The sequence below is a fragment of the Puma concolor genome, chromosome B3, assembly GCF_028749965.1.
Source record: "Puma concolor isolate L17-30 chromosome B3, mPumCon1.1.hap2, whole genome shotgun sequence".
NCBI classification, from domain to species: Eukaryota; Metazoa; Chordata; class Mammalia; order Carnivora; family Felidae; genus Puma; species Puma concolor.
This window is the reverse complement of record NC_141672.1, coordinates 128,073,093-128,098,961: the sequence shown is the minus strand read 5'-3', so window position 1 is coordinate 128,098,961 and position 25,869 is coordinate 128,073,093. Positions and strand designations below refer to the sequence as shown.

Below are 25,869 nucleotides of genomic sequence, written 5' to 3'. Positions count from 1 at the left end.
CTCAAAATTGAATTTGTCTGTTTTCTCAGGATTAGATTTCAGGTTATGCACTTTTGGCAGAAAGGCCATAGCAGAGGTGTGTCTTTAGTACCTCATATACAGAGGTTCGAGATCATCGGTTTGTCGCTTTGAAGCTGGAGATGAAAACATTTTGAGTTTGTTACAGTGAGGGCCACCAGGTTCTGAGTTCTGATAGGCTCCCATTATTCTCTGAGCACTTCCTCATTTTCTGGTGCTACTGAATGTTCCAGGCATATCCTGTCTTTTCCCTGGAATTGGTCATTTTCCCACAGAACGCTGGTTTCTTTTAGTGGAGACTGGTATTTTAAAACAAAGATGAGCAAAATAAGCGTGCTCATTGCTACTATTGCTACTAGGCCCACTCACCAGAGCTAGGAAATTATGGTTGTGTGTGTGTGTGGATTCCGCACATGAATGCATGCCCAAACCTCTCATTCTAATCGAATGCCCCTGCAGATTATATTCTAGTATTCACTCTTTCCACATCTGTAATGCCTTTTTTCAACAGTGAGAAATCTTGCTCCCATTGTCTTCAATGTATGTATTCATTTACTCAAGGCTAGAATATGCAAGTGGTTTCAGAATTAGTGAATTTATACCACTGAGAAGAGGAAAAAACATGTGTTCTACAGTTGTTAACTATAGTGTTCTGTATTTCAATTAGTCCAAAGCTTTAATATTTTTGTTTAGTTATCCTTACTGATTTTTTTTGTCTAGTTATAAAATTAGAGAAACATTTTTAAAAAGCATATAAAATCTCTATGATTGTGGATTTTCTATTTCTTCCTTTAATTGTGTCACTTTTTGCTTCATGTATTTTGAAGCCCTACCATCAGGTACATACTCATTTATGATTTTTATGTCTTTCTCATGAGTGTTGACCTTTTTTTTTAAAGCATCTTTTCTTTTTTTATTAAAAAAAATTTGTTTTTAATGTTTATTTATTTTTGAGAGAAAGAGACAGAGTACAAGCAGGGGAGGGGCAGAGCGAGAGAGAGACACAGAATCCGAAGCAGGCTCCAGGCTCTGAGCTGTCAGCACAGAGCCCGAAGCAGGGCTTGAACCCACAAACCACGAGATCATGACCTGAGCCGAAGTCGGCTGCTTTACTGACTGAGCCACCCAGGTGCCCCATCTTTTTTTTTTTTTTTTTTTTTTTTTTTTTATGTTTACTTATTTTTGAAAGAGAGAGAGACAGAGTATAAGTGGGGGAGGAGCAGAGAGAGAGAGAGTGAGACACAGAATCCAAAGCAGGCTTCAGGTTCTGAGCTGTCAGTACAGAGCCCATCATCGGGTTCAAACTCACAAAACGTGGGATCATGACCTCAGCTGAGGCACCCCATGAGTTGACCCTTTTGACTATAAAATGACCTCTTTTTTTCTGGTAATACTCCTGTGTGTGTGTGTGTGTGTGTGTTTTTTAAGGTTTTTTTTAAACTTTTTTTTTAATGTTTATTTATTTTTGAGAGAGGGAGAAAGAGAGAGAGCATGAGCAGGGGTGGGCAGAGAGAGGGAGACACAGAATCTGAAGCAGGCTCCAGGCTCTGAGTTGTCAGCACAGAACCTGAAACGGGGCTTGAACTCAGGAACCACAAGATCGTGACCTGAGCCAAAGTTGGACACTTAACTGAGTCACCCAGAAACCCCTAGTAATACTCTCTGTCTTGAAGTCTACTTTCAGTATAATACTATGGCTCTTTTGATTATTGTTTGAATAATATATCCTTTTCTATTCTCTTACTTTCCAATTACCTGGGTCTCTTATATGTCATATAGTTAGGAATTGCTTTTTGAGTCTAATCTGACAAGTCCTATCTTTAAATTGGAGCTTTTAGTCCATGCACATTTAATGTAATTATTGGTTTGGTTTTATTTGGTTTTACCATTTTGCTATTTATTTTCTTTTTGTCTCTCTTTTTTTTTTTTAACATTTATTCAGTTTTGAGAGACAGAGTGTGAGTGGGGGAGGGGCAGATAGAGAGGGAGACACAGAATCTGAAGCAGGCTCCAGGCTCTGAGCTGTCAGCACAGAACCTGAAACGGGGCTTGAACTCAGGAACCACAAGATCGTGACCTGAGCCAAAGTTGGACTTTTCACCGGCTGAACCACCTAGGTACCCCTCTCTTTGTCTCTTCTAATTTTATTGTCTCTTCCTCTTTTTCTACTTTTTAAATCAAATATGTTAATATTCTATTTGAATTTCTCCCTTAATGTATTAACTCTACATTGCATTAATTTCAGTTGTTTAGGAATTACAGTATGCATCCTTGACTTAAAACAGTCTACTTAGAGGGGCCCCTGGGTGGCTCAATTGATTGGGGAGCCGACTTTGGCTCAGGTTATAATCTCACAGCTAGTAAGTTCGAGCCCTGAGTCGAACTCTGTGCTGACAGCTCGGAGCCTGGAGCCTGCTTCAGATTCTGTGTCTCCCTCTCTCTCTGCCCCTCCCCTACTTGCACTCCGTCTCTCTCTGTCTCTCAAAAATAAATAAAAATTTAAAAAAGTTTAAAAACAGTCTACTTAGAGTTAATATTTTACCACTTCATATAAAATGTAAGACTATTGCAGCAATATACTTACATTTGCACTCTCATCCTTTTTTGCTATTGTTGTAATCTATAATTCATCTAGGTATGTCAAAATCCTACAATGGATTGTTATTGTTTTTACTACTGGCCCTCCAATTTCAGACTACTTTTGGTCATTCTCCAATGTTTTCAAATAGGCTTTGGTGTTTTACACTTTGCAGTTGCTTATAATTTGTTTAAAATTGTCACCAAACATTTGTTTCTGTAATTTTTATATTGTTTATAATTTTTACATTGTTCATACTTGTGATATGCAGTATTTTAGCCCAGTAAAATATAAGCTACACAGCCATTGCTAGAAATAGAAATGGCCATTATTAGAAAGTTCTTAATTTAACTATAGCCATATTTATCAATCTCTTACTTTACAGTAGCAGTTTTTCTCTTATTTAAGGAATCCTATAATACCTTCAAGATAATAAAATAATCTCCTCTTCAGGCATATCTCATGTTAACTGCCCTTCACTTTATTGTACTTCGCAGATACTGTGTTTTTTACAAATTCAAGGTTTGTGGCAGACTTGTGTCAAGCAAGTCTATAGCATTTGCTCATTTCACATCTCTGGATCACATTTTGGTAACTTTCAATATTTCAAACTTTTTCATTATTGTATTTGTTATGGTGATCTCTGATCAGTGATTATGGCTCCCTGAAAGATCAGATGATGGTTAGCATTTTTTAAAAATAAAGTATTTTTTAATGTTTATTTATTTTGAGAGAGAGAGAGAGAGTGCAAGTGAGGAAGAGGCAGAGAAAGGGACAGAGAGAATCTGAACAGGCTCCACACTGTCAACACAAAGCTTGACACAGGGCTCAATCTCATGAACCGTGAGATCATGACCTGAACCCAAAATGAAGAATCAGATGCTTAACTGACTGAGCCACCCATGCCCCAGCAGTAAAGTATTTTTAAATTAAGGTATTACATGTTTTTTTTTTAATACATAATGTTCTTTCACACTTAATGGACTGCAGTGTAGTGTAAACATAATTTTTGTATGCATCAAGGAACCAAAAATTTCATTTCATTTGCTTTATTGTGATATTCACTTTATTTTGGTGGAGTGGAACCCAACCCATATCTCTGAAAAATGCCTGTATTCCAAAAGTTTTGAAGCTTTGCTTTTCACAATTGTTACTTTAATCTATTTAGCCTTAAGCTGTGTATTTATTTGGTGTGAGGTAGGGATCCAGTTTCATTTTTCCACGTAGGTAACCTGTTCTCAAAAACCATTTATTGACTAGTCAGATTTTCCTCAGTACCCTACAACATTTACTGTGTGAGTACTGGATTTATTGCATTCCCATAAATACTTTGGGATTTTGTTGTGCTGTGCTATTTCATTACTTGGCCAACCCCTTCACTTGCAGCCTGTATCCTATCCCCTCACTTACCTAAGAATATTCCTCCAGCAAGTCTTCTCTCTCCTGCTTCATATTTTACTCTACCTGAGTATTCTTATCAGCATATAAGCACATTGTTATTTTTCCATATTAAATAAACAAAACTCAACCTCACTTCCCCCCTTAGCTTTGGCTATACCTCACTGCTCTCCTTCAGTACGAAACCTCTACATTTACTGTTGTTGGAGAGGGAAAATGTTTCCTCTACCCTCTTAGGTTTATTGTCTGGGGGCCTGTGAATTCACCTGACAGAAGAAGATTGGAAAGAAAAATTATGGGAGCTTACAAAAGAAGTAGCTTGATAAATGGTTAAAGTTAGTAGGGGAAAAAAATAGGGGTAGAAAAAACCTTTGGGGGAAGAGCACCTGGGTTTCTAGAAGAACAAATGGGAGATAGGAAAGCTTGTGATAATGCTTGTTCATGCAGGTGTGGGGTTTTTTTCCATCTCCATGGCCATAAGATTCCCCTGGAGAGAGAATTTATGGTAGATATATTCTAGGTCTCCTTCCTGGTAATGAAAGTCCACCCTCATCTACCCCTCAAAGAGGGAATTTATGGCAGCCTTACTTCCTAGAAGTCTCTTGTAGTCAGATAAGGGAAGCTCCAAGAAGGCTTCTTTCTGTATCCGCTGATGCCTTCAGCTTAAAATAATCTTCATACCAGCTCTGGGGTTCTGAATGGGTTCCTGCATCGTCTCCAATTCCTGTCTCCCCTTTCTTTCCTGAATCCTATTCAATCATTTCACTGTTCCACAATAGCTTTTGTCAAAGTTACCAAATGACTTCCACATTGCTAGATGTAATGGTTGTTCTCAACATTCATCTTACTTCCACTCTAGGTGCATCTGATATCCCCCAATCCTCAACACACATGATTCACTTGGTTTTCTGGATGCCAAGTGTTTTCCTTCTTCCTCACTGGTAACTTCTCAGACTCCTTTGCTGGCACTCTCATCTCCCCTCTTTTTATTGTAGTGTTAGGTCTTCCTGAACTTTTATAGATTTTTTAAAAAAGTTTATTTATTTATTTTGTGAGAGAGAGGGAGGGGGAGAGAGAGAGAGAGAGGGAGAGAGAGACTCCCAAGCAGGCTCTGTGCTATCATTGAGGAGCCCAATGCAGGGCTCCAACTCACGAACTGTAAGATCATGACCTGAGCAGAAACAGAGAGTCAACAGTTTAACCAACTGCATCATCCAGGTGCCCCAAGTCTTCCTGACCTTTTAATTCTCTATTTGTAGTCACTCCTTGGTGCCATATATTAATACTGTATAAATCCTGATGACTCCCAAATTTTTATTTCCTGATCTTATTTCAGTAATAAATTCATGTGTCTTTTCATCCACAACAATGTCTAACTGGCATTTCAAACTTACATGTTGCCATGGTCTGAACATTTGGGTCTGCCCTTCCTCTTTTTTTTTTTTTTTTTTAATGTTTATTTTTGAGAGAGACAGAGAACATGAGCGGGGGAGGGGCAAAGAGAGAGACAGACACAGAATCTGAAGCAGGCTCCAGGCTCTGAGCTGTCAGCACAGAGCTGGATGTGGGGCTCAAACCCTCGAACCATGAGATCAAGACCCGAGCCGAAGTCAGACACTTAACTGACTGAGCCACCCAGGCACCCCTGCCTGGGGTGAAGAGGAAGCCTCTTCTACCCCAAATTCATGTTGAAATGCCAAACCCCAGTGTAATGGTATTAGGATATGGGGCCTTTGGGAAGTGATTGTGTCATGAGAGTAGAAACCTCATGTATGGGATTAGTGATCTTATAAAACAGGCTCTACAGGGCTCCCTAGCCCCTTACACCATGTGAGGATAAAACAAGAAGCCTGGGATCCAGAAGAAGCACTTGATTGTGTTGGCACCGTGATCTTGGACTTCTAGCCAATAGAAATGTGAATAATAAATTTCTATTATTTATAAGCATCCAGTCTGTAAGTGGCCTGAATGGACTAAGACACATGTCCGAATCTAAACTCTTGATTTATTCCCTTCCATCCTTCTAGTTGATAGAGCAGTTTTTTCCTTCCCTCATACCTTAACATCCTGTACCATGAACAAATTGTTCATTGGTTATACCTACTAAATGTATCCAGAATCTTGCTATTTCTTATCAACTGCAACACTAGCACTCTGACCCAAGCCACTATCATCTCTCCTGGGATTACGTCATTAGCTTTCTGTGTTCCCTGCTTCCACTCCTGCTTTCAGTCCCTGCTCCCCAACATCTTTGCTTAACACAACATGCAGAATGGTTCCTCTATATTACTCAAAGTAAATGCTAATATCCATATGTCCAGCAAGCCCTTTTATTAAAGGTCAGCAGACTATAGCCAGAGGCCAAATCTGGTCAGCTACTTATAAATAAAGTTTTATTGGAACACAGCCACACACTCTTATGTTACGTATTGTCTATGCCTGTTTTCACACTACAACAGCAGTGTGACCAGAGATCCTATGGCCAACAAAGCCTAAAATATTTACTACCTGGCCCTTTACAGAAAATGTTTGTTACCCTACATGATCTGCCCTCTCTCTGCTACCTATCTCACTTCACTTCTGCTCCAGTGAGTTGTCTTGGCCTTCTTGGTGTTTTTGTTAGGCAAGCTTCTACCTCAGGGAGAGGCTGTTGCTGTTTCATCTGCCTACAATTCTCTTCTCTCAAGTATTCACTGCCTTACTTCCTTCAAGTCTGCTCAAAGATTACCTTTTCTGTGGAGCCTTTCCTTACCACTCTTTCATACTGTAATTCTCATCTCCGTCCTCACCCTGATGTTCCCAGTTTTTTCTTCGAAGTTCTCCTCCTTAATTCTCTACATTATTTATTGTTTTGTCTTTCTTCACCAGAATATATTCTCCATGAAGTCAGGGGATTCCCCCCACCCCCTATTCCTCATTTCTGTTTGCTGCCATATTTTGAGCATCAAGAAAATGAGGTAGGCACTTAATACATATTTGTTGGTGAATTCCCTATTCATGTTCCTTTTCTCTTTGACTTGTTCATTTATCCACATTCATTCGATACGTATTTACAGAGTAATTACACAGTGCTGACCACTGTGGAGAGCACTGGTAAAGGACCACACTGGTAAAGTGGCCCCTGTACTCAGAAATTTCTGCTTACATTCTGGGTCATTCATGGGGATGCTGGAACCAGCTGGTAACCGTGCTGAAGAGCTGAGTGATACACTTTATCTTTCAGTTACCAATTTCTGTTGTTAAATATCTAATTTTTTTAAAAAAAATTTTAACATTTATTTATTATTAAGAGATAGAGACAGAGCATGAGCATGGAAGGGGCAAAGAGAGGGGGAGACACAGAATCCGAAGCAGGCTCCAGGCTCAGAGCTGTCAGCACAGAGTCCAACACGGGGCTCAAACCCATGAGCCTCGAGATCATGGCCTGAGCTGAAGTCGGATGCTTAACCGACTGAGCCACTCAGGCGCCCCGTTAAATATCTGTTATTATACATTTAACTGCATGGCTTCACAATTAAACCATATGAAAAACGGAAGTAATGAACACCCCCAATTCACTGCTCCCTAACGACTTGACTTCGTTTTATTGTTCCTTGGCTCTGGAGGTTATTCACATCTAGCAAGGCGGCGAGCAGCTCATCTTTGGGAATGCCCAGCTACTGAGCCCACAGCGCGAACTCGCGGGCGCCCGGTCGGTGGAGCCCCCGTGTGCATCTGCTCCCAGCAAGCCCCTTCTGACGCTGAGCGCGGCCCCTACGGGCAACCTTCCCAACGACTGAGGCCAGGGGCTCCCTCCGAGTGCACGTGCAGGGGTCTCCAGGCGTGGAGAGTGGAGGTTCCCGGACGTCCCTGCACCGCTCGGCTAGACTCGGTCACTCTGGATGGAAGGAGCCTTTAACCTGGAAGGAAAGAGGGATCGATCACTCGGGCCTCCACTTGCCGAGCCTATGGCGAGCCGAGATGCGGGGATCGGCTGGGAATGCCTGGGCGCGCGGAGGCCGGTGGGAGGAGTGGGGTGGCCGGCCGGGGTCGCTGGCAGGCCGGCGCGCGGGAGGTGGCTAGGGGCGGTAGGGAGGGAGGGCGAAAGAGGGCGACAGGGCGGGCACCTTGGCGGAACCCAGGTGCGCGTCCCACGTGCGCGCACGCGGCCCCAGTGGGATCGTCCTCCCCCGAGCCTCAGAGGTGCGGTGGCCATAGCTGCACGGGGGACCCATGCGTGTTGACAGATGTCTGTGACTTGGAGGTGGGGGGGGGGGTGGGGCGCGGTGGAGTTTCTCCGTGCAGGGCAGTGAGGCCGGAATGACTCCGGGGGTCGGGCAGACAGGCATTCTCTGGCCCGGAAAAAGCCACTGATGCAGTAGTTTTCAAAGGGGGATCTGGAATAGTCAAATTTTCCCTTTTAAAAGATGGGTGATTTTAGATCTTAAGTCTGAGAAAATATCCCTGCGGAGCCTACTGCCGTCATTTTATGGGTAAGGGTCACACGGAGATTGCGTGTAGAGCTGGGAGTAGAGCCTTGGGTCTTCTGTCCCAAGCCCAGGATTTTGCTTATCTCAGGGGACACTGCCATTGCACGTTTTACTCTTTTCCACTCTGTTGTTGAATTCATTAAAGTGTTTTTAATCCACATGTGTTTTATTTTGTAGGAAGAAGAAATTGACTAAATGAAAAACATGAAGCCAAATAGAATCCCCCCTTGTATTGTTTCAAGACAGGGAAGTAAAAGTAAACCATTGTTGTCTTTTTCCAGTGATATCCTGGGTTTTATTACTGGAGACACCCAGTTTTTCTAATACTCATGATGTCAGAAGGGAAAGCTCCTGCGAAGAAAAGACCTCGTAGAAGTTTATCAGCCAGTAAAACTAAAACAAAAGAATGTAACTCTATTATTTCATTTTTTAACAATGCACCACCTGCTAAGCTTGCCTGCCCTGTTTGTAGTAAAATGGTGCAGAGATACGACTTAAACCGGCATCTTGATGAAAAGTGTGCTAACAATGATGACATCACTCCAGTTGATCAGAGGCATGTTGACTTAATAAATTCACATGTGCCTACAGTAGATTTAACCAATATTGTCTTAGAAGATGTAACACCAGGAAAGTTGTCACCATCAAAGATAAGTTTAACCCCTGACCAAAGTGATTCAGCAAAAATGGGCGTAAAACAGCAGACCAGCCCCTACTTTAAAAATAATGATGATTTGGGGTGCAAAAATCAAGATAAGCTGAGACATCATAATGTGAAAGTCATTACTTTGGGAAGCCTGTCATCTAAATTGTCCAGAAGATACACAGAAGCTAAAAGAGCAATAGGTAAGAATGAGGAATTTGCCAATAAGAGTCCACAGAGTTCCTCATCCACAGTGGTTAGGACCCTGGTTGATAACTGTTCAGAGACTGAGGACAAGGATCAAATTTTGGAGAACAGTTCTCAAAAGGAAAATGTGTTTGCCTGTGATTCTCTTAAGGAGCAGAGTACACCTGAACATACTGTAGAAGGCACAAAAATAATGGAAGCTGAAAGCCAAACGTCTACCCAGGAATATGAGAGATCACCCCTTGGCCCTGCCTTCTCAGATAATGCTGCTATGTTATTTTCACCAGATTTAACTCTTGGGAATACATTGAAGTCTACTTCAGAGCACAGTCTTGCAAAGTGGGAGAGCATCAAAGGAGTAGATAATCAAGATGTTGAAAAATGTGAGGCAGGTAGTTGTGAAGAAGTGAAAGTGACTGTTGCTTCAGAAACTAAAACACAGTTGTCAAATTGGGAGGCAAAGTCTGATAGTTCTACACATGATGATTCTAAAGGGCATAACATCCAGGACCTTTCTCTGGAAGGTGACAGTGACTTAAAGAATGAAATCACTTGCGGAATTCCTTTGGAGCAGGGGTCAAGCTGTGATGTTCCTGGTAAAACAATTACAGTACCACCAAGTCATCCTTACTACCTTCGGAGTTTCCTCGTGGTGCTGAGAGCTGTATTTGAGAATGAAGAAGATAGGATGCTCTTTGATGAACATGAGAGGGGAATTGTAACTAAATTTTATCAATTATCAGGTATCTCAAGCTCGTGTGCTTTCAAGTTTTTGTTTTCCATTTGCTGGCCTGATTTGGGCAGTAACCTAATGACCACAAGGAGTCAGTGTGGTTCTGTGAGTCCTCTGGGAATGCTCCTGGGAATCAGCCAGCCACAAGGTTTGAGAAGAACATGCATGAAAAAGAGATTTTGTGTCCGGTGATGTCTGCTTCTGCAGTATCATCCTTACAAGCTGTAATTTGGTTATAATGGAAGCATCTGTTTTTCCTTTATATGTATATTTGATGGTAATAAAACAGCCTTTTCCAGGTTAAAAAAAATACCTTTGTGACTTAGAAAAGTATACTTTGCTTTTGAGCATGTAATCAAGCTTAATTTAGGTTGTTTTATTGTTTTTACACACCATTTTCTCAAAACTGAAGTAAAATACAGGAAAGAACAAACCAAAGTATATTAAGGCTTATTTTTTCCTTCAATTTTAGGTTTTTTGACTCTGCCTTTTAAGGTCAGGGTGTGGAGGAATTGGAAACTTTCAGGCTAAATTGGTGCATTTAAAAATAATGGTCTATGCCTCAGTTCCTTGGCAGCCAGTGGTGGCTCTGAGCCGATAGTGCACATTTGGAGCAAAAGCCACCCTTGTAGCATTGCTAATCCAAAGGGCCATGATGGCTTTATGGAACTGAGTCCCTTCTGAGGTAGGAAACGCTTACTTGGGAGCTACACTGACCTCCCATAATTTGTAGTCAGGTTTGACTCTTCAGTAGAGTTAAAAAAAAGATCTTAAACATTGCCAGGAATGTTCAAGAGAAGGGTTTTTGTTTTAAATGCACACAATGGAATTACGGTATTCTTAGTATTGCTTTGACATGTGAGTAATACTTCTCTAGGCACAGTTGCATTAATTATCCTCACAGCCTCCGTCTCTACTTATGCTGTCCTCACCAGAACGTGGACATGAATGACACCACATTGACTCTTCTGTCCATGGAAGTTACAGATCTTTAGTTGGGTGCTGGTTGTATTCATGTGAGCATTTGAGTAGTCCATGGCTCTGTGCTTCTGTATAATTGAGAAGAATGAATAGTTCCCTGAATGGAATTTTTGCAGATTCTTGTGTATGGCTCCCCACAGAGAATAATCTGCAGTGTCTCTGTGTGAAAATAAGTACTGCTGATTGCATTTTCCTCTTTAAAGAAAAAAAGGGGGTGGGGAGTTGAAGATTTAAGGAATACAGTTACACCATTTTAGAATTGGCAGAAATTTGAAGATAATCCAGATAACAGGAAAACTGACCAGGTTAATTAAATAACTTGGCTAAGATCACCAAGTTAGAGATGGCTGCCCTACCAATGCTAGACGAATTTTGAAAATCTTTTCAGATTATTTTCAGCCAACAATAGAGTCGTTCGTATTAAGCTGAAAGTGGAGAATAAAATAACTGGAATTCTGGGTAGGGCTTCTCTGATGGAGTAAAAATGTTGGTGGCTAGACAATGGGAAACCTGGTACTTAGAAGTTTTAAAATGGCCAATAACCATGACCAACTTTGGAGATTTTTTGTTGTTTATACACCAATCATCGAATGCCTCATCTTGTTTAATCTTTTCAGCAACATTGGGAAGATGGTGTTATTGCCCCATCCCACCCCCACTTTTTTAACAGAAGAGAAAATGGAGTCTCGGTAAGGTTCATAGATTTGTATAATTCAGAAGTGGCAGAGCTGGTCCCATCCTGGATATTCTTACTGTCCTATGGTGGCAGGCACACAGGACAAGGAGACATCTCCATGGGGACTTATATATGAAATAAATTGTATCTTCCAAAGGAAGAAAAAGATGTTCTTGGGTGATCAGTTGAGTAAGCATAAGTGTATTTCTAATAGAATATGTTGTATTCAGTTTTAAAAAGTGAATGTTTGTATGTTGTTTTGAGAAGAGAGATAATTTTCACAACTTTTCTTGCAGCTAGTGGTCAGAAGTTATATGTAAGACTTTTTCAACGTAAATTTGGCTGGATTAAGATGAATAAATTGGAATATGAAGAGATTGCTCCTGACTTAACACCTGTGATTGGAGAACTGCAGCAAGCAGGCTTTCTGCAGACAGGTATGATTAGTCAAAGGAAATGTAAAATGAAAATATGACACGAATAACTAAGTTTCTGCAGAATGATGGTGATACCAGGATGGTGTCATTTCCTGGTTGGTGCCTGGTAAATAGTAATTTTTTTTTTAATTGAATTTTTAACCTTAGGACAACAGATTATTCATGTTAAAGCCATTCTTAGCCTGTGTGAAGACCACTGTTGTTTTCTTGGCTGTTTTGTATTTAGGACGATAAAGTCCTCTCTGGATAGATAGGTGGCCGTGGGCCGCTGAAGAAACTCATCCCTTCTCAGCTCTCACCTTCCAGCAAGAATCTGACTCATTCAGATGCCTTATCTTTGTGATAGAATAAAGCTGGTTTGCTTGAAGTTAATATTGCCTCTAAAAGTTTCATCTACTCCTACACGCACGCATATACAGCTCTTATAGTTTATAAGTTGATTGCCTCAGAAGTTCATTGACTTAGGCCTATGAGACTATTAGATAACTATGGTTGTCTTGTCAGTAGATTCATTAAGCACCTACCTGTACTGAATGCAGTGTTGTACTAGAAACGTAGGTGGAGGAAGAATGTGAGTCTTCAGTAGTTGCTGACAGTGTAGACTGAAATAAGCAAATCAAGCCAAAGCCAGGTGGTTTCTGTGTGGTGGTTTGTAGTGGAGAGCAGTTAGTAAAGTGAGGTTAGGTGATGTGGCGGGCCTGGGGGAAGGCATAGATGCTCAGTGAAGAGGCTTGAATGTGAAGGATTAGGCAGTGGGACTCGGACCCCTGCTTGGAGCACGGCTTCCTACCCATCAGTGCCATAGTGTCACCTGGGAGCTCCTGTCCCCACCTGGAGGATTTGATGCAGATTCATAAATCCACAAGTTTAACAGGCATGCCAGGTAACCGCTGCAGGTGAGCCTTGACTTACCTTTAAACGACCTTTAGGCAACAAAACCAGAACCCTCGTGGCTCACTGTTGCACTCAGTCAAGTCCGAGTTTTGCCCTCGATCTGCACAACCCTGTGGAACCTGGCTCTGATTGCCCCTCCTGCTCTGTCATGGCCACAGAGCACTCCTCGGTGTTCTTCAGCATGCTGAGTGCACTCCTCTTTCAGAGCCTTGTACTTGCTGCTACACGGCTCATTTCATCCAGCTGTGCTCTGTGTCACGTCATCAGACATTTGCCTGACCACTTGCTCCCTGCCATGTTTGCTTTGCCATAGCCAGTTTTATTTTCGTTATAACCCTTATCCCCACCTGACATGCATACTTGCTTATTATGCTAGGAGCTGAGCTCCTTGTGGACCAGGACTTGTTTTGGTCATTGTAGTGTGCCCTGGGCCATAGAAGATTACTTGGCATGCAGTGTACACCCACTAAGTACTTGCTGAGTGGAGGAAAAAGGCACTGCCCTAAGCTGTAAATGCCTAGAAGGCAGATACCAGCCAAGTCTGATTCAGCTGCATCCTGGGTCTAGGGTGATGTTTGGGGCCTATAATAGCAGACATATCCATGTATGTTGAGTGAGTGAATCCATGAAGAGGCCTGTGGGGAGGGAGGAGAGCTGATGGTCAGCTTTGGGAGAGGTCCATTTGAAGTGTTTGTAATCCGAGAGCAAATATACCAGTGAGTTTTTAAGGAGAATGTGCAAGCTATAATGGCTATCCATATGTGTCTTTATTTTATTTTCCTTTGTTTTTTTAGTGAGAAATTCTATTAATTTATAACTGTTATGAGGTATCTATTTTCCATATTCTTTTTTTGTGTGTGTGTTTATTTATTTTGAGAGAGAGCATGTGAGCATACGTGCAAGGGGTGGCAGGAGGAGGGGCTGAGAGGTAGGGAGAGAGAATCCCAAGCAGGCTCCAGGCTGTCAGCACAGAACCTCACAAACCATGAGATCATGACCTGAGCTGAAATCAAGAGCCAGACGCTTAACCAACTGAGCCACCCAAGTGCCCCTCTATATTCTTTAATAATTGCTTTGGCAAACTAATTACAATTTCTGCAGTAGAATTCCATTATATTTGCATATAACTAAGCTTCATTCTTCTTAAAGTAAATAGAGCTAGAAAATAGTAAAATTCCTTAAAACTATGTTTAACTTTTTTTCTTTTTTTAAAATCCATTTCAGAGTCTGAGTTGCAAGAACTCTCTGAAGTGCTTGAACTGCTTTCTGCTCCTGAACTAAAAATCCTGGCCAAGACCTTCCACTTAGTGAATCCCAATGGACAGAAACAGCAACTCGTGGACACCTTTCTCAAATTGGCCAAACAGCCTTCAGTCTGCACTTGGGGAAAAAATCAGTCTGGAATCGGTGCCGTGATTTTAAAAAGGTTTTGTTGACCGTCATAACAATAAAAGCATTTAAAATGTTGATAGCACATATTAACTTATTATAACAGTACATTTTTTCAAAATATAATTACTTGTTTCAGTTGCAGTTAGATTAAGAAGTCAAAAGAGTATTACAAGGCTTATTACAATAGCCTGGATTCTTTCTTGGTTTATTATTTATAATTCTTGTAGTACTATATCTGGAGCAAGAAATTTCTAGGACCAAGAAAAATTAGGAGGCAATAGGCCTTTAGTAAATTCTAGTATTTTATTATTCAAGAAAAATGCAGTTTTGGCTACTGTTCCTACAGGATTTAAGGCTAAACTATTCAGTCAGATATTTATTTTAGTCAACTTTTTATTGAAGTGTAATCTGTCAGTCTTAATATGCAACTATTTTTGAGTTTAGACATAAAATTTACTAAAAACTGTGGTTTGTTTCTTTTGTTTTTTTTTTTTTTAATTTTTTTTTATTTTGAGAGAGAGAGAGAGAAAAGGAGAGCATGGGTGGGCATGAGTTAGAGAGGGGCAGAGACAGAGAGAGAGGGAGAGAGAATCCCAAGCAGGCTCCATACTACCAGCACAGAACCCAACGTGAGGCTTGATGTCATGAACTATGAGTCTATGACCTGAGCTGAAATCAAGGGTTTGATGCTTAACTGACTGAGCCACCCAGACACCCCTCTTTAGCTTTTGTGACAACCTTGAACTGTTTCAGTTTGGGAAAAATGTGAAAACTTTAAGAATTTATTTCTTCTGCTCACATGATCTATAAAATACAACTATAATAACTTTAGTCTGGGAGTCCACTGTTCTGGAATTGTTGAGGATGAAGTGAGTGATGCTTTTGAAAATACTTTAAAACAGTGTCAGTGTTATTTATTTTGTATAATATATATGTTGTGTGTATCTGAATACACACAAAGATATACATGTGCTTGTGCACAGGTAACTTTCAGCTGTTACTTGCCAAGAGCCCATCTTTGTTGGGAAGATATTATAAATACTACTCTTTTATAAAACATAGGTATAAAAAATTATTAAGAAAATTGTCACTACTAACACTTCAAAAAGTTTATACTGTATCTTTTTAAAAAAATATTTTAATTATGTATTTAGAGTTAATTGGCTTTAAGATCCACATGGTTGTAGTATGTTAAATCTCTTCAAAGTCCTTTCTTTTTAAGTTGTTTTTAAAGTTTTTATTTTACTTCCAGTTAACACAGTATTATATAAGTTTCAGGTGTACAATAGAGTGATTCAGTACTTCTATACAACACCCTCTGGTGCTCATCACAAGTGCCCTGTTTAATCCCCATCACATATTTAACCTATCCCCACACTTCCCTTCTCTCTGATAACCATCAGTTTGTTCTCTGTAATTAAGAGTCTGTTTCTTGATTTCTCCTCCCTCTTATTTTTTTCCCTTTGCTCGCTGTTGGTTTTATTTCTTAAATTTCATGTATGTGTGAAATGACGTGGTATTTGTCTTTTCTGGCTGAATTATTTCACTTATCATTATACTCTCTGGCTGTATCCACATTGTTGCAAATGGCACAATTTCATTCTTTTTTATGGCTGAATAATATTCCATTGTATACATATACCACATCTTTATTCATTCATTAGTTGATGGACACTTGGACTGCTTCCATAAGTTGGCTGTTGTAAATGATGCTTCAATAATCACCAGGGCACATATGTCCCTTCAAATTAGTATTTTTGTATTCTTTGGGTAGATACCTAGTAGTGCAGTTGCTGGATCCTCCTCTAGTTCTATTTTTAACTTTTTGAGAAACTTCCATACTCTGTTCCAGAGTGGCTGCACTACTTTGCATTCCCACCAGCAGTGCAGGAGAATTTACCTTTCTCCACATCCTTGCCAACACCTGTTGTTTCTTGTGTTGTTGATTTCAGCTGTTCTGACAGGTGTGAGGTGATAGCTCATTGTAGTTTTCTTTTTTTTTAAGTTTATTTACTTATTTTGAGAGAGAGAGCAAGTAGGAAAGGGGCAGAGAGAGGGAGAGAGAAAGAATACCAAGCAGGCTCCACACTGCCCGCGCAGAGCCCGATGTAGGGCTTGAACTCACAAAACCGTGGTATCATGACCTGAGCTGAAACCAAGAGTCAGACGCTTAACTGACTAAGCCACCCCAGTGCCCTCTCCTTGTAGTTTTGATTTGCATTTCCCTGATGGTAAGTGATGATGAGCATCTTTTCATGTGTCTGTTGGCCATCTGAATGTTTTCTTTGGAGAAATGTCTGTTCATATCTTCTGTTCATTTTTAAATTGGATTATTTATTTTTTGGGTATTGAGTTTTGTATGTTATTTATGGATTTTGGATACTATTTGATATGACATTTGCAAATATCTTCTCCCATCCCATAGATTGTCTTTTAGTTTTGTTGATTATTTCTTTTGCTGTGCAGAAGTTTTTTATTTTGATGTAGTCCCAATAGTTTATTTTTGATTTTGTTTTCCTTGCCTCAGGAGACATAACTAGTAAGAAGTTGCTACAGCCAATGTCAAAGGGGTTACTGCCTGTCTCCTCTAAGGTTTTTATGATTTCCTGACTCACATTTAGGTCTTTAATCCATTTTGAATTTATTTTCATGTATGGTGTAAGGAAGTGGTTTAATTTTTTATTCTTCTGCGTGTTGCTGTCCAGTTTTCCCAACACCATTTGTTGAAGAGACTGTTTTCCATTGGATATTCTTTCCTGCTTTGTCAAGATTAATTGACGTTGTAGGTTTATTTCTGGATTTTCTGTTCTATTGATCTACGTGTCTATTTTTGTGCCAGTACCATACTGTTTGGATTACTACGGCTTTGTCGGTGCCTGGCTGGCTCAGTTGGTAGAGCATGGGACTCTTGATCTCGGGGCTGTGAGTTCAAGACCCACATTGGGTGTAAGGATTATGGATTACTACAGCTTTGTAGTATAACTTGAGCTCTGCACTTGTGATGCCTCCAGCTTTGCTTTTCTTTTTCAAGGTTGCTTTGGCTATTTGGGTTTTCTGTGGTTCCATACAAATTTTAAGCTTGTTTGTTCTAGTTCTGTGAAAAATGCTGTTGGTACTTTGACAGGAATGGCATTAAATGTGTAGATTGCTTTGGGTTCTACAGACTTTTTTTTTTTTTTTTTTTAATTTTTTTAACGTTTATTTTTTGAGAGGGAGAGAGACAGAGTGTGAGCAGGGGAGGGGCAGAGAGAGACAAGGAGACACAGAATCTGAAGCAGGCTCCAGGCTCCGAGCTGTCAGCACAGAGCCCAATGCGGGGCTCGAAGTCACAAGCTGTGAGATCATGACCCGAGCCGAAGTCAGATGCTCAACTGACTGAGCCACCCAGGCGCCCCGGGTTCTACAGACTTTTAACAATATTTGTTCTTCCAATCCATGGGCATGGAATGTCTCTTCAGTTTCTTTTATCAGTGTTTTATAGTTTTCAGAGTACAGGTCTTTCACCTCTTTGGTTAGGTTTATTCCTAGGTACCTTATTATTTTTGGTGCCATTGTAAATGAGGTTGTTTTCTTAATTTCTTTCTGTTGCTTCATAATTGTTATATAGAAATGCAGCAGATTTCTGTACATTGATTTTGTATCCTGCATTCTAAATCCTTTCTATAATTGCATTCATTACATATTTTTTGTTAACCTTATATAACATTTTATAAGTAAGTGAACATTAAAATTAGCAAGCAACACTCTCAGTATAAGCACTAAGCATATGAACAGAAATAAAAGAAATAAGGTTAACTTTTTTTTTTTATTCCTAACTTTGGACTTGTAGGAAGGAGCATAAGATTCTCAAGGCTATTTTAGTTGTACTAAAATCACTGTCCTTCAAGACTGTACTTTATTTCTTCATTTTGTTTTAGAGCCTTGCACTGGGATCTGTCTCTGACAGCCCCATGTGAGGGCAGTGTTTTGTTATCTTACTCTGCTGTTATTATGAAGAAACAGAAAAAGGCGCATCATTTACACTTTCTTCATCCCAGTAGATAATCACTGTTCATTTTACCATGTTTTATGGTTCCTTCTGAACTCGGAGACTTGGCTGACTGCATTGCTGGGGCTCTGAATGAAGATGGAGGAATTGGACTCTTTTTATTAGTCTCTGTGGATGAGTGGTTCTCAATTAAATGGTGGTGTGATAAGAATCTCACCCCTGTCCCCTCATGCCTCTGGTGGTGGCATTGATTCCTACAACACCCCTAGAGATGCAGCACTTCTTTTAGGTTAATAGCTTCTGGGGAGTGACTTTGCTCTCCAGGGAACATCTGGAGGTATTTTTGATTGTCGTGATGAAGAGGGAAGTGGGTGCTGCTAGCATTTAGTGAGGCCAGTGATGCTGCTGAGTATCCTGTAATGAATACCCTCCTCCTATAACAGCGCCCTCCTCCCCAGCAAAGAATTGCTGTGCCCAGATCTCGATAGTGCCAAGTTTGAGAAACGTTGATCTATTTTTTTTAATGTTTATTTATTTATTTTGAGAGAGAGCGTGAGTGTGCATGTGGGAGGGGCAGAGAGAAAGGAGAGAGAGAATCCCAAGCAGGTTCAGTACTATCAGCACAGAGCCTGATGTAAGGCTCGATTCCATGAACCATGAGATCATGATCTGAGCTGAAATCAAAAGTCAGATGCTCAACCAACTGAGCCACCCAGGTGCCCTGAGAAACACTGTTCTAGATGGTATCCAAGTTGTGAGAGCTAGAGGGTCCATGTGGCCCTGAATTTAATTCAGACCTCCAAACCTACCTTGAAGGCATCCAGAATCAAACCAGGATTTACAGCGGTTACCCTGGAGTGGAGATGCCTCTGGACCACTTTGCACACACAGAACAGCACCAAATCTTGGTACCACTTCTTGGTGCATGAAAATATGCTGCCTAACCAATAGCCTTTGATAATGACATTTTGTTTTATTTTTTCAAATTTTTAAAAAAGTAATCTCTGTGTCTAACATGGGGCTCAAGCTCACAACCCCAAAATCAAGAGTTGCATGCTCTACTAAGCTAGCCAAGCACCCCAATAATGACATTTAAAAAAAAATAACTATTATTTAGTCTGAATTGTCACTTGTCAAGATGTGAAAATTGCTCATGTCAGATAGGTAATACTTTTATGAGTTTTCCTGGTATTTCACACATTGATGACCAGTGTAAACCCTGTCTTGCCCTTTTATTGAGCCAAACCATGTGTGAAACTATTTGGAGATAACATTTTATTTAATCTTCACCATGTCCCTAGGTAGGCTCTGAGCCAAGAGAGGTTAAGTTATGCTCCAAAGTCACACAGCTGGAAGTGGTAGATTTGTTTTAGCTTAGAATAATGAATGCAACTTATCTTTATTTTATCTAAAAGTAATTTGTAGGGGCGCCTTGGTGGCTCAATTGGTTAGGCATCCGACTCTGGATTTCAGTTCAGGTCATGATCTCAATGTTCATGAGTTTGAGCCATGTGTCAGGCTCCATACTGTCAGTGTGGATCCTCTCTCTGTGATTCTCTCTCTCTGCCCGTCCCACACATGCGTGCTCCCTCTGTCACAAAATAAATAAACTTAAAAAAAAAATGTATAAAAAATGAATGTTAATAGATGAGAATAATTTGTAAAATCTAACATCCAAATGCTTGTAAAAATACCAGAAATTTATTTCTATGTTGTACATTTTTCAGAGCTAAAGATTTGGCAGGAGAGTCACTGAGAGTCTGTAAAGGCCCTCGGGCTGTGTTTTCCCGGGTCTTGCTGCTATTTTCATTGACGGACTCCATGGAAGACGAGGAAGCTGCCTGTGGTGGTCAGGGACAGCTTTCTACTGTGCTTTTGGTCAATCTTGGCCGAATGGAGTTTCCTAGGTACACCATCAATCGGAAAACCCAAATCTTCCAAGATAGAGATGATCTCATCAGGTAAGATGGTATTAACTCATTATAATAGCTGTGTGACGGAATGTATGTAAAAGGTTTTATTATTATTATTTACCAGTTACAGTAGAAACAGAAGTCAATAGCCAAAACAGTTTTTGAAGTTTTTTGCTTTTGTTATCCTTCTGTCCCACTTGTATACGTTTCTAAGACTATAAGGAGAATGTATAAACATACCTAGATTAAGGTTGCCAAAACCAATGAGCTTTGAGTTAGAAACTTTTCCCTGGCTTATATTCCCAAATAGCTTTGGCAGGACACATTTTGTAAATACAGATATTTGAACAAACCTGCCTTGTGAATATCTTGTTGGTTCGAACAAGGCTGAAGATGAATGTTTTCATGTAATAATGACTTAGATAAAGTGAATACTAACTTGTGTGCTGTATACTTGAATCAAACACATGATAGTTTAGAAATTGTCACTGATGTATTTTGGTACATGGACTCAGTGAATGTTTGGTTTGACTGGCCATAGAAGGTTTTGGTAAAGAGTGGTATAGTTCTTAGAGGAAAAAAAAAAATACTTAGATTTCCTTAAAAAAAAAAAAAACATCACTTAACAAGAAAAATTAATTCGAATTCCTAAAATGGCACTTTTGATTCTTAAGATTTATGACTCAGATGTAACTGAAATAGATTCTGATCTCTGATTGCAGGAGAGTTGGTTATGTATTGTCTAATGTGTGCTTTAAAAAATAATTTATTGAGGGGGCAGCTGGGTGGTTCAGTTGGTTTAGCATCTGACTCTTGATTTCTGCTCAGGTCATGATCTCAAGGTCTGTGCAGACAATGCGAAGCCTACTTGGTACTCTTTCTGCCTCTTTCTCTGCCCCTCCCCTGCTTGTGCTTTCTCTCTCTCAAATAAACATTTAAAAATATTAAAAAAATAATTTACTGAAATTATTGAATCAAAGCAGCATCAGTGTAAACTTATTCCTGCCCAGTTTGCTTAGCTCTCAGGAAGCTCACTGTCTTGTTGGTGTTTGATTGGAATAAAATCTAATAAGAGTATTTCCTTACTCTGGTTTGAGTTGTCCCATGTCTTTTACCTTTTCATTTTTAGTGACTTGCTGCTGTTCTCTTTCGTGAGACTGTGTATGCTGAAACTAAGTTCCAGTCTCTCTGTACTAATGACCTATAAGACCATTCTTTGCCTCAGTTTCTTCATCTGTGAACAGGGAGAATAATAGTGTATTCCTCCAGATCTGTGTTAATACATGTAAAGTGCTTAGTCCTTGGTCCCTGGGGATTGCTTAGTATGTCCTAGTATTATCATTGTCCTTATTACTGGTATATCTAAGGGAGATTACTTTTTAGTTCTATGATTGACATAACCATGGTTGACAAGTTCAAAAGTGGGGGAGCTAGGGTGAAAAACCATCCTAGATTCTTGTGAGAAAGTAGGTATCCTGTAAATAAAAAAAATAATTAAAACTTCTTTTGTTATGCAAAGGACATTAGCATGTTAATGAAATTGGATTTAACTGACTTCAGGAATGGTAATTATATAATACCTGGTGATATGATACCTAGTCTGAGAAATCTTTTTGGCCACCTTGGTACTTAAAATAATTTATCCTGTCTTTTCTTTTTTCTCATTTATTCAACATATATGAGTTGATTGTTGAGTACCTATTATGAGCCTCGGTGGTGGGGTTACAACATGATCAGATGGGGTTTTGCCTCCATGGGGTTCTGTTTTCCTAGGGGAGATAGAAAATAAGAATAATTGTAGCATGTGAAAAGTGCTTTGATGATTGAGGGGTTGGCCGGGGAAGTTCTGCTTTGCAGAGAAAGTGCCCCTGGAGAGGTAACATTTGGATTGAGACTCAAGATTGAGGGGGAGCCAGCCATGCAGGGAGCACGTGCAACAGACCCTGAGGCAGGAGCCAACTTGTTGAGTCAGAGAAACTCAGAAGACCTCTGTGGCCACAGCCCCAGGGGCAGTAGTGCAAGCCCCAGAGGTCAGACAGGAATGCAGAGCTGGGGATGCTCAGCCTCAGAAGCCCTATGGACAGACTCAGTCATGCTCTCTGAGCAGTGGGCAGCCATTGAAGAGGTTATGGCAGGGGAGTGATCTGTTTCATATTTTCTGAAAGCATCCTGTGGAGTAGCGGGTGGAAGGAAGCCAGGGAAGCTACGAGAAGGCTGACTAACTTGGTGGCCTAGGCGAAGGTCTTGACTGGTGGCAGTGGCAGTGAGGTGAATGGGTGAGATATTTTGGAAGGATAAGCGACAAGGCTTGATTATGGTTATGACTAGATACAGTGGGAGAATCACGGAGGGCTCTAGTGTTCTGACTCGGCTGGTGGTACCCTCGATGAGCTGGGGATTGGGAGAGAGGCGGTGGGAAGGATGGCAGTGCTGGGAGGGGAGCGGTGTTTGGGATGCCCGCTAGCCGTTCAGGTGAGGCTGTGAGCATTTGGAGTCACTGCATGTGGACGGTGTTGGAAGCCATGGAGCTGGATAGACCCCTCAGGGGTAAGAGGAGGAAGGGGCCGTGGCAGCCAGCGTTTGTCAGGTGGAGTGGAGGAGTGTCCAGGAAAGTGGGGGGAAGATTAGGAGCACGTGTGGCATGGAAGCCTAGAGAAGAGTGTGTCAAGGAGGGGCAGTCTTGTGTCTGCAGTCACTAGGGGACTGAGTAGATGTGGAGCCGGAGGTAGAACTGTCGGATTTGGCGAGATGTGCGTAGTTGGTGGCCCGCGCATTAGCCGCTTTAGAGGAATGTGTGGAGGGTGATGGGGATGCCAGCAGCCATTCTGGGAAGAAGGGGAGGCAGAGGATGGCTCTGAAACAGCCACTGCTGCAGTGGGGTATGAGGGCAAGCAGTTTTGTTCTGCTGTTTTAAGGGTGGCAGATACAAGGGTGCCTGTGCACTCAAGCACTGATAACTGATGGAAAAGGAGAGGCTGCCCAGAAGGAAAAAGGGGATAGCCAGAGGGCAGAAAGCTGTGGGGAGATGGGACGGTCTGGGGTCCAGAGGGCTGGAGGGAGGGTAGATGTGTGGGCAGGGGTGAGGCTGCAGTGATGAGAACCCAAGAGGGCCCCTCGAGTGGCCTCTGTCCCTGCTGGAGAGGTCTGATGGGGAAGCTTGCATGGCGAATGTGGCTGGGAAGGCAAAGGTAGGAAGGAGCAGTCCTGCAGGGCAGGCAGGGGCCAGTGAGCCTGGCTCTGTGGTTTTCTTCAGCACCATTCAGGGACCTGGGCACAGGCTCACAGTGGTCAGCCTGGACACTGTGATGAGGGTGGGCCTGATGAACAATGTGGATTCACCAGCGAGTGGTGGCTGGTTGACTCCAGGTGGGGCATGGAGGCCTGCAGGACAGGACACGGTTATGGCTGGGGAAGGGGTCATGGTGGGTCTTGGCAAAGTTGGGGAATTGTTGCCATCATAAGAGAGCTGGAAGGATTGGAGGTGGAGGTCAGTGAATGAAATGCTCAAAATGAAGATATTGAGGGTGATGCAGTGCATCAGAGACAGAGGTTCAGAACAGCTGTGGTGCGGGTAGCAGAAGGGAGGTGAGTAAAGGGTTATTGGCCAGGAGGTCTTGAAACTGAACGTGCTGTGTATCCTCACAGACATTGAAGTCACATGCCATTGTGGCTGGAGACCTGAGGCAGAGCAAGACAGAAGACAGGAGGCCAGCAGGTGCCCTCGAGAAGCACGGGCTTCCAAGGAATGGGGGCTTTCAAGGAGGGGAGAGTGATTGGGAAGCAGCTGGGAAGAAAGGTGGACTCCTCCATTTGTCTCTGGGCGGGGAGGGCTGAGAGAAGAGCCCTCCCCTGCTGGAGAGGGCTGCAGGGGGAGCTGGGAAGGAGCCTTGTTCTCCTGAGGTGGCAGGAGACACCTGGGTTGGGGGGAGGGGTTGAGATGGGAGAGGTGCTGCCAGTGGGCGGTTCTGGCAGCACCAGGGAGGTGTGGATGAGAGGAGGGCTGATGACCCTTTCCAGTGACAATGAGAGGAGATGAGGCACGAGGGGGTTGGTTGGCCTCTGTGGCCTCTCGAATGTGGGGCTTGTTGAGGCCACGAGGCTGGGAGTATGGGGCCTGCTCCTGACACTCCTGGCCATGGAGGTGTTCCTGCCAGGCTGGGCCAGCCTCCAGGCAGTTCTCTCTGTTGTGTTCTCCTTTCTTATAGACCTCGGGAATGTCCCATAGCATTTCATAAGAGAATTAGATCTACAAATTTGTGAGCAAGTTTTTCCATTTAGAGGCAATTTGTTTTTATTTTTATGTGAGTGCATTTGCACACAATGATAGTGCGTGCTTTTCTTTTAGGTGTGAGCCCCAAGACCATGTATGCACAGTGTCACTTGGGCAAATGTCTCTGTTTTGGGTGTATCTAAAGATGCAATGAGAAGTTGTCTTTCTTCAGCTAAGTGGTTTCATAACCTGTCAGCATTGCTGTCTCCCAAAGAATGCATCTTTGGGTGGTATCACCCAAAGTCTGGCTACATCTGCCTAAATGATTAGGTTACCAGATCCACGCTTTAATGTGACTTTGAAGTCACTTACTGTTTACATGGTTGCTGCCAGATTGCTGAATGAATGAGTACCAAGAATCAGAAATGATGAGCTGATGAATATTACATTTATCTATGGAACATGTTAACGTGTAATACAGTGTGACTGTTTTTCTCCTCCTAGCTGGGTATCCTGTATTCTTTTAGGTTACTTTAGGGCAGTAATATGCTGTTATTAGAATCGAATTTATTTATTTATTTATTTATTTATTTATTTATTTATTTATTTATTTAAATTAATCTTTATTTATTTTTGAGAGAGAGAGAGAGAGACAGAGTGTGAGCAGGGGAGGAACAGAGAGAGAGGAAGACACAGAATCCGAAGCAGGTTCCAGGCTCTGAGCTGTCAGCACAGAGCCCGACGCGGGGCTCGAACCCACGAACTGCAAGATCATGACCTGAGCCAAAGTCAGACGCTCAACTGACTGAGCCACCCAGGTGCCCCTAGAATCAAATTTAAATAACCCCTATATTTTCAGAAACACACTCTTACCCTTCAGAATTAGATCCTGGGGATAGGATGTGGTATTTTTTATGTAAATGTTCATTCACATTTGAAACTTGGATGGTGTGGGGCTTTTCCCCCAGATACGCAGCGGCCGCGCACATGCTGAGTGACATTTCTACTGCAATGGCCAATGGGAACTGGAAAGAAGCTAAAGAGCTCTCTCAATGTGCAAAAAGTGATTGGAACAAACTGAAAAACCACCCTTCCCTGAGGTGAGATCTTTTCTAGGTGCCTGTCAAAATTTACTTAGAATCAAGTTGTTTCAACCACTTGAGGTAATTCTCTTCAGGAAGAACTTACTCCTTTTGTTCTGTGGTCAAAGCAGCTGTGCAGTTGAATTCCCCACTTGCTTTGCATACCCACAGTGTTGTGTGAAATAGAAGGGAATGTCTGAAAGTCTGAAGTGAATTTTAGATAACTCAGATCGCTTGCACCAGGCATTGG

The 25,869-nt window shown here is 41.6% G+C and overlaps 1 protein-coding gene across 5 annotated transcripts in view; it reads left to right on the top strand.

Annotated features, from left to right (window-relative positions):
* Positions 1–7,996: 7,996 nt before the first annotated feature.
* FAN1 (FANCD2 and FANCI associated nuclease 1) overlaps positions 7,997–25,869 on the top strand; it is a 33,961-nt gene continuing 16,088 nt past the window's right edge. For 4 of the 5 annotated variants that reach the window (XR_015252829.1, XM_086711364.1, XM_086711366.1 and 1 more), the window contains exons 1-6: positions 7,997–8,176; positions 8,641–10,056; positions 12,000–12,140; positions 14,259–14,460; positions 20,142–20,375; positions 25,506–25,637. Coding sequence is in view for 4 of the 5 variants with exons in the window: in XM_086711364.1 (XP_086567490.1) it covers positions 8,793–10,056; positions 12,000–12,140; positions 14,259–14,460; positions 20,142–20,375; positions 25,506–25,637 (1,973 nt within the window). In the remaining variant the exon portion in view is untranslated. Of the gene's footprint in view, positions 8,177–8,315; positions 8,467–8,640; positions 10,057–11,999; positions 12,141–14,258; positions 14,461–20,141; positions 20,376–25,505; positions 25,638–25,869 lie in introns of those variants that run through there. The other variant, XM_086711365.1, reaches the window with a different exon arrangement.